Raw genomic sequence first — 9,570 nt, 5'->3', positions numbered from 1 at the left:
TAAATCTGGGGCATCCTCTGCGGTAGGCAGAAGTTAGTTGTCCCACAAAAAGGATTCTTCCCAGATTATGTAAATCACTCAGAAAATTTGAGGCTTGAGCCTAAGAATTCAGCCTGTCAAATGCATTCCAAAGGGATGCCCAGAGTCTGCGGGTGTTTTTCTTTCTTTTTCTTTGGTTTAGGATTATTCACTGGTGTCAACCGTCATTCTTTGTTTCAGGTTATTTGGAAATAGCGGTGCTTGCAGCGCTTGCGGACAGTCGATTCCTGCGAGCGAACTCGTCATGAGGGCGCAAGGCAATGTGTATCATCTTAAGGTAGTATTTGCATCTCTTTAAAAAAAAAAAAAAAATCATACCTCTCCTACCTACATGGGGACAAAGCATTTCTCCTTGGTATGAACTGTTTTCTCAAGCTACAGACACTTGAAGGAATGATTGAAATTGTAGCATGGCAGTGATGGTTACACATCCACATGCACAGACCACACTTCCCCTGTGCCACAGACAGAAGTACACACGTATTTGGATTTGTCCCCATTTAGCCTGGTCCAATGGGTAGCAATTTGGCTTACTATTTTCTGGAGTTCTGTCAAAGGAAGAAAAAACGCCAAATTCCACGTGCCTCTGTACTTGACAGATACCTGCTTAAAAACAGGTTATAAACTTGTGACCAAAAAAAGACTTAATTTGTACCTTGTTTTCAGTGGGTTTGTTTTTCCCTTTCAGTGTTTTACATGCTCTACCTGCCGGAATCGCCTGGTCCCGGGAGATCGGTTTCACTACATCAATGGCAGTTTATTTTGTGAACATGATAGACCTACAGCTCTCATCAATGGCCATTTGAATTCACTTCAGAGCAATCCACTACTGCCAGACCAGAAGGTGAATACCCAGCAATTACTAATAAGCTTTATTAGAGCAAGTTGGAAGGTTCAACCTCTTAACCTAGCAAGAGAGTTTTCTTGGGTGGTTGTATTTTTGCGTGCCCTTTTAAAGAAATGTAGATTACTAGTTGTACATTGAGTGTTCAGAAGCAGAATAGCTGATTAAATTGTGAATCCTTCATAGTTAAAAAAAAATACATCCTGACTTTGTTATATCTGTAGCTTCACTCACGTTGAACATAAGATTATCACATGCAAAAGCAAACAAAATGTAAAGCCTCCATATAACTGGTTATTTATTCCATTCGACAATTTTGAAATTCAGAAACATGATGTGATAGGTTATTGTGGGAGAAAAATTAGAACGTTTATGGTAGGAAAAGAGAATAAAGATCTTTGTCATGAAAGAATGATTTCTGCATTAGGAATAGCAATCCGGACACCTGCCTTCCAAACCCAATTTACGATTCATTTACTTTTAGAAGAGTAATTTTACAAAACATTCTGTAATTTCATAAGGGCATTTTTGTTCATTGGCGGTACCATAACATTTGAATAAGTTATGACTTCTAAAACCGAGTTCTTGTTCTTGCTAACCCGCTTAGTGCCATTAGAGATTCTGTATCTTGATTCTTGATCCACAACTTGAAAATCCTCGTACCAGAATTAAAAATTAGGAAATTATACAAGTATACAGATCATGTAGTATTAGAAGATATTCCAGAGGGAAAATTGGTGATCAACAGTTGTCCAGCACCCCCAGTACTGGATAGTTTTAGATCTATTTTAATCTCCTTAATAAGTCCTATAGCTATGCAAGTGAGTGCATTTTGATAACTGCTGTGCCTAATTTGTAACAATTACTGTCAGCCTTCAGTTAAGAGACTGTTCATTCCACACTGGCCCAGAAAAGAGTGAAATGTATGACTCGTGTGCATAATTTTATTCACATCATATTTCATACTGATTATGTATTGATGACATTGATTCATTTACTCTTTACAGCGCCACTTGCATGGATATTAAATCTTATTGACCACAGATGAATTTTAATTTCAGATTGGTGATAGATTTTTCCATCAGCTCTGATAGTATGTTTGACTTTTTCATCATTAACCCAGGCAATCACACAGCACTGAGTTATTGCATTGAAACAAAAAGTGCACACTTCACTTGGTAATTCTTTATGGATTTGCAATAGGAACTTCATTAATGTCTGTTGTAAGGATCACAAAAAAAACAACATTTATCTGCAAATAGGAATTTAGCAAGCTTCAAAAATCTCGGGGAAAAAAATAGACTTCTTTGTCTTCTGTAATGCATTTTCTTAGTGCGGTGGTGGAGGTGGGTGGGTGACAAATATTGAAAACTTTTAACCATTAAAATTATGCTGCCATATTTTGATGCTTATATTTGTCCTTTTCCCTTGCTCAAGTTTATAAGGTAATTTTAAATGTATGTTCTGTTTCTTAGTGTTAATTACATGACATTATGTGCACTTTAATTTACTAATATGGGAAGCTACATAGAATAACCATTTTAAGAATAAAAGTCGAACTTTTTAATTACAAACTAACCAGTCACTGTTGATGAGGTATTTCAAGCTTCTTTAAGGAGTGCCAAGACATATAAATGCTTAAAGATTTTTAAGATTTGGATTCTAATGAAGTGAATCTGCAGGGCAGAGTTGAGAACAATGAATGAGTAACATAAATATTTTGAGATACCTATTCAGAATAGAGGCAAAGCTGTTTATAGTTACACTTGGTAGCAAAAAAAAAATATGCTAGGAATAAAATGGTAGATCTTCTGTCCACTCCTTCCGATGTAAAAGCTTAATTTTTCGCCGAGTTAGAGCTTCACTTTGTTGCTGGTTTTATACCATTTCTTTCTCTGACTTAGCAAAGTACTATACAAAAAAATGATTGTTGCAGTTCACCAGCGTGCATGGTGAGAATGAAAGGATGTAGAGATGAGATGGAAAATGTTGCTGGATTGTGAAGCACTGAATACAGGCAATAGCAATGTTAGATAGGGACTAAGTATAAAGCACACCTAAGAAATATGAGCAGGATTTCATACCATCTTTTACAGTGTAAGATGGCGTAAATTTAGAGGTGTTAGGGAGGAGAACTGCAGAAAAGCCAGGTTTACCTGTTGATGAGATTACATGTATTGTGCCTTTCATTGAAATCTGTTTTCCACACCTTTTCCAGGATGGCAGTGGTAGGGTATTCATTTTGGAACACTATATTTTAGGCAATGAATAAGAACCTATTAGTGTATATTTTCTTAATGTTGGAAGCCAAAAAAGAGACAGGTGGCCCTCAGAAATTAATAGCTCTTAAAAGGCATAAGGAAATACAACGTAAGGGTATGCTCTTGTCAGACCTTGGTGAGAAGCTGTGTTTTGGGGGTGCTGTTAATTAAGAGCATTTCCCTGTTGGCATAAGGCATAAGTGTCTCACATTTTTGCCCTTGGTGCTCAGCTCACCATGAGCACGGTCAATTCACAAGGTAGGTTTTATAAATAAAGGTTTTGGGCAAGCTGAACGTGGTCCAGAGAGATATTAATGAGAGGGCAAGGGGGAAGAGTTAATGAAAACACACTTCCTGGTGGAACATAAACTGCTTTTTGGAACTGGAGAGGCTTTAAAATTATTTTCCCAAAACCCTGTGGCGTTTCTTTCTGGAGGCGATGAGATGGGGAGAAATGACAAATGGCTTTGTTTTATTATTTTCTCCTCTCTCGTTCTCCATATTTTTGGTAGGGAAAATTGGACATTTATTTTGGCTGTTTTCCTTCTATTCACAGAATCAATTACATTTTTGGTGTATTATGTGTGGTAAATATACTCAAGCATCCTCTGGCTTAAAAGCAATGAGTTGATTATTCAAACATCCCTTCTTTAAAGGCAGTTAATTGCATGGAAAACATAGGCCCCCATTGTCTGGTCCCTTTAAACTTTTATTCTGAGATTTGTTCCCAGGGTCTGGGCTGTGTAGTGTAGTAGTTGTTCTGCATCATTGGCTGTTGTATATTCCCAGAAAAGTAATTTTAAGCTTTTAAATCATACAGTGATTGAAATCTTGCATTTCAGATGGACTGAAATCTCAGGCCACTAGTGTTCAAGGATCTACAACATTTTATAACCTATATTACTTAAAGGAGGCTTGGCTAGCTTCTAGAGAATACTGCCTTCTAGAGGGTTATGTAAATCAGGAATTGTGGCTAATTTTTTTCTTCTGTAGATTGCTGCCTGTTCAGGAATTTTTTTCTTCCCCTCAAAAGTGTGATGGTGCCATCTAGAATTATCTGTGCTTTTCAGTGGAACAGGAGTCAGATCACATCTCTTTAGTTGGAGGAAAATTTAGTGAGTGTTCTAGTCTACATGTCACTTTGCAGTTCCCCCATAGTTACATAATTGGTGTTGTGTGTGTCCATCGTAGAGGACATTTGATGCTCATTTATTAAATATGCTTGCTGGCTGCTGCTGCATCTTTGTTCTGGACAGACAAATTACCTTTCTCACACTGAGCTTCCACTCTGGGGAATTAAGCCTTCACCACTTTAATTAGCTTGGAAGTGGGGGGTTGCAGTTCCTAATAGACTACAGGCTTTTTGTGAGTTAGGGAAAGAGTGAAACGAGAACTTCCTGGGAAGCTCAAAATGTCATTTAAAAACCATAACAACCTAATATGTATTATTTCATTTTGGTAATTGCAAACAGATTGTATTTGACAAGTGTGTGGATTTCCATGTCTGACTTAGACATTGAAGCTACCCTTGCATTGAACTATGTTCTTTTATCTATCACAGGTCATTAACACATTACATGTATTGATTCACATATTTGTGTAACTATTAAGTGACATAGCAGATAAGAAATAGTGAAAAATATGTGAATATTTGTACATAGAAATTTTCATATAGACACACACCTATAGGGTAGTACCAATATGGGTGAATATTTTTCATATGGGGATATGGGAATAATAATGATAACTGCCATTATTTGTTGAGCTTTTATTAAGGGCCAAGCACTGTTGAAAGTGCTCCCGTATGTATTATGTAATTATCATAACAGCGTCATTATCCCTTCTTTAAAGATGAGGAAACTGAGACACAAGCAGTTTAAGCAACATTCCAGAAGGTTACATGGTTGAGCATATTAACCCAAAACTTCCTAGGTAGGAACTTGTCTGGGAATGTCCCCGCTATTTAAAAAATTCAAGATCCCACTGCTGGGCAAGATGTTACATTCCTTTTGGAAAGACACTTGCTCTTAACAGAGTTAAGCGATTAATTGTAGAAGTACTTCACACCAGAAAGTTTCTGAGCGTCCATTTACTGTCTCATTTTCTTTGCCAGTAAAGCTGCAGAAAATGTTATGCTTTACTTCTTCACTGCCAGATTAAGTAGCATAGAAAGCCTCTATCAAGTCACAGTTGGAAAGTAAGCTAATAAAAGAAGATTAGTGAATATGGCGAAGACAAAAGCACTCATGTTTGAGTTTAATATCTCTCAAATTTAGCATTTTAGCTAAGATGCCCGTTTTTATTTCTTGCAGGTCTGCTAAAAGGTCAGAGTAATGCAGAATGCGTGCCTTCATCTCAAATTTGTTCATCACAGGTGGATCCCATGTGTCTTCAGTAGACAAGTCACCTTTGTAGCTAGCACCAGTGCCAGCTCCATGCCATTGCACCTTCTTTAGTCTTGATTGCCCTTCCCGCATTTATTGGTGTATTAAAATGACTGAATATGAACATTAAGGACTCCATGAACCTGGGCTAATGGGAGACTGTAGAGAAAATGAAAAAAGATCCACCAGAGGACATCTTGGGGGGGGAGGGAGCTGGGGGGGGAGGGAAATGACTAATGAAGCTAATTAAAAGAAGCATTCAAATCTGCTTTCTACCCTCATTAACAATTAGCAGGGCACTGGCCAGAGTTTGTACCCTGTGTTTTACCTTAACAACATTCTATTTGCTCTTTGTATATTTAAGTGTTGTAAGGAAACGTGTTTCAATCAAAACTGAACATGAGATAAAGGAAAGAGATGTGGCTTTTGTGATATTCTATCACAAACACTTATTGTATCTCTGTAAAATACGATGTATGTATGCATGTAAGTGTTTTTGTCCTAATGTTGCTACTCCCATGGCAAAGAAAAAAAAAAGAATGAAAAAAAGAAAAAAATTGGAAAAAAAAATCAGGCTCATAGCAGCTACCGTGTAGAAAATTCCCCCTACTTCTAATTTGCTGAATGAAGAAAAAAAAAATCTTTTATTTGTGATATTTTCAGAGACATTTGCTCTAGTATGGTGTATTTAAATAATAAAAACTTAAAAGAAAAAATATTTAATGGTGTTTGGGTTTAAACACTGCTTTTTCTCTTCTGTATTTTGAAAAAATTTAGTTTTTATTGTTGTTGAATAACAAGCTCACTTTAAATTTGAAGGAGTTGAGGGAGGTGGTGTGTATATTTATTTAGCTCTGGGCCAGTAAGGTATTCTTCAAATTACTTAACCACGCCATTATTGGCAGGGGTACAAAGCAGTTTCTAACAGAGTCCTTTCTATATAAGTCAAGAATATTCTGTTAACAGCATTTTGTTACGCTTCTATATCACAGTAAGTCTTTTGTGTTTATATATAAATACTTGAGTGTCCACTATTTTGTTTATTCTTTTTCTCAATAGCAAAGCCTTGGGTATTGATGAAAAGTATGTAAAAAAAAAAAAAAAATACGGCACAACCATCCTGTTCTCTTACTGAGTTTATAGCTTTTGAAGGAAGTCATAATTTCTAAGTCATACCTGTACATATTTTGAAGCTCACTTAGTTGTAGGGACCCAGAGCTCTTTTTTTTATAGTGATCTTTGATGGGTGAAGTAGCCACTTCCTGGTGACCCTTAGGCTCGTGTGGTCGTCTGTAAGATGTTTATTTTGTTTTACTCCTACACTTCTTTACTGACTCTGCCTTTCCGTATGTATTTTGGGGGAAGATTCTGACTTCATTTAGTCTTAGTCTTGGGATACTGAGTTGCTGGTTGCAGGCAGCAGAGTGTCCACGACGCGCCTGCACTGCCTGCAGAGCTGCCCTCCGGAAAGCAAGCAGTATAACAGCTAGTGCTGGAAGGAGGAAAACCAAATAGGCCTGGAGGCTGAGGTTGTACTGCCAGCTTCCTTAAATGTGAGCAAATTTCAACTACAATTTTCATCACAGGCTAATAAAACCAGGTGTGTGAACACCTATTTTAAATTTTCTTTTTTAAGATGGCATTTTATGTTGTTCCAGAAAAGCTCCTGATGTAGACCCTCCCTCTGAGAATAGCCATGGAGCCATGTAGAGAGGTGTAGCTCAGCGTATCTCAACTACCAGTCAGCTTCCCTTTGAGAACTTCTGTGCTCACTTCCTGTTTTCAGAGATTCCAGGGCAGGGGGGAAAAAAATCAGTTGAACTTCAAACCTCCTAGAGGAGATTGTAAAGGCATAGAGTTGAAGTGAATAGTTTTGTTAGAACCTTATAAAAATAAAATGCAAGAAAATAATATGAAGAAATCACATATATATCTGTTTGAATTAGATCCTTGGAGAATTTCTTCAAACTAGTTCTGGTTCTTGTATTTGTTTTTTTTCCTTTAAGGAACTTTCTGAAGGAAGTTAGACTGGGATGGTAAAGGGGGAAATGGGTTTATGAGATTGCAGGCATTTTCTATATTCTTTTTGGCATAAGCACTCATGTCACTGATATGTACAAATTCAAAGGAGGTGGTTAATAACTTTAGTAAGTAATATATTGTGGCATTTAGTGATGTGGAGGGCTAAGGTCATTACAGACTTTAAATAAACTATTATATGGCTGGTTCCTCAAGCACTGCGCGTGTTTAATAATGAGCTTCTAAAAGCATTTCTTAAGTTGCAGACCTATAAGATTACAAATGTCACTCATGTTAGTATAATCCACATGCAAGTGATGAAGCCTTCTCTTTGATGTGCTAAATTGGAGAAGGACTAATGGAGTTATGAATATACAATAGAACATATTTAAGTAGTAGTCTTGCTTTAGGTAAAACACTTTCTTGAAACCAGAGGCATTTCAAACAATAAAACCCGGCTCTAATGGGGATGCTCTGTGTGGATAGAAAGCTACTAAAAACACTCAGGTTTATTCTGATGTGAGCAGCGATTGTGTGCAGTTCCTCCCCCAACCTCAACATTGCTTAGGAAAAAAAAAAAAAAAATCTATGAGTTTATTCCACCTTTCATCCATTGCATTTGTGATGTTATTAGTTAGCGAGATGGACACTGTTCTTTTGAAAGGACTTATTTAATATTAACCACGTCATAGAGCAAGATGGCCCCCAGTCCCTACAAGCAAGTGCAATTAAAAATAAAAGCAAATGTTACTGAGCCCTGCTGAACTGATAAAAAAAATTATGTTTATGATACATATAAATGTCTCAATCATGCAAATTGTCACTCTTGCTAATGAAACAATTTTGTAAAAAGATTGTCCTCTAAAAGGGTTTAATGTTTTTTTACCTATCTGTCTAGTGAGATTTACACATCCCCCAGGGCAGGGGAGCCTGAAGCTTTTCCAAACCAAATCATTTGCCACTAGAACTATTTTCAGCTCTTCATGATTTATTAGGAAATAGTTTAACCCGGACTGTAGTGTCTTATAAAATACAAAATGAGAAAACTGTCACACCAAAATGAAGTCTGTGAGATTGTCATCCTCTTAATATTAGCTGTATTTAAATTCTTTTGCCCTTATTAACACTGATATTTGAAACAACTAATCATCTAAAATGAAGCTCTTAAAGGGCTTTAAATGTCAATATAGTAAGATTCTAATGTGCACTACTATTTATATAAAATATTTCTTAGGGCCCATAAGTCATATAATAAACAGTGAACCCAAGAGGTACATATGGAGTCTAGGGAAGAGTTCCCATGTAGCCTAATTGTATTTAAATTGAGGAGATCCAAAAACCCCATCACCCTTCACCTCAAAGACCTCTTCACCCTTCACCAGGGAATTCTATCCTGGGTGCTGTCCCACCTATGACCCCTTTAAGAGGCCATTGGAAAAAGGCCATTTACAAGTTAATGTTACTTACAGCTTTGTTACTAAGACTCACCTATTGTTAGTCCAGCCAAGTCACAGAAATGCTTATTGCAGTTAAATAGCAATTTGTTTCCATGAAACTGCAATTAAAGTATTACTGAGCAGCCATTTTAGATTGGCAGTGCTCTGAACGCATGTTAAACAGCCAGCTACTCCCACTTGCAGAGTCTGAGATCTGACTAGCAGCAAAGTGTAACACATTCACCAATGCTGGGTACCTAGTTAAAGTGGCATTTGTAGCCCTCTGCTCCCATCGTGAACATGCTGAGAGCAATGACAAGTCGGGGCTCATTTTTGGATGGTGAACTTGCAACTTAACCTCAAGTGAATACTGTTTTCAGTTGTGCAGGAAGTGCTTTATGCTAGTAGATATGTGCATGTTTCCTAGAGGGAATGTTTTCAAGTTCAGATTGATTCTGCTGAGAATGGACAGCAACTCGGAGGCCTCAAGCCAATAATGTACTACAGGCCCTGACATGTTACAGCTGTGTAAACAGGGCCATTCTATTTCCTAAATCACAACTAATAAAGCAGAGGATGAAAATCAA

The 9,570-nt window shown here is 37.2% G+C and overlaps 1 protein-coding gene across 3 annotated transcripts in view; it reads left to right on the top strand.

Annotated features, from left to right (window-relative positions):
* LMO4 (LIM domain only 4) overlaps positions 1–9,570 on the top strand; it is a 20,472-nt gene extending 10,902 nt beyond the window's left edge. For all 3 annotated transcript variants that reach the window (XM_003260019.4, XM_030825103.1, XM_003260020.4), the window contains exons 3-5: positions 220–316; positions 728–883; positions 5,457–9,570. In XM_003260019.4, coding sequence (XP_003260067.1) covers positions 220–316; positions 728–883; positions 5,457–5,465 — 262 coding nt within the window. In that variant the 3' untranslated portion in view covers positions 5,466–9,570. The remainder of the gene's footprint in view (positions 1–219; positions 317–727; positions 884–5,456) is intronic.

The sequence above is a fragment of the Nomascus leucogenys genome, chromosome 12, assembly GCF_006542625.1.
Source record: "Nomascus leucogenys isolate Asia chromosome 12, Asia_NLE_v1, whole genome shotgun sequence".
In the NCBI taxonomy this organism is placed as follows: Eukaryota; Metazoa; Chordata; class Mammalia; order Primates; family Hylobatidae; genus Nomascus; species Nomascus leucogenys.
This window is presented reverse-complemented; position numbering and strand designations above follow the sequence as displayed.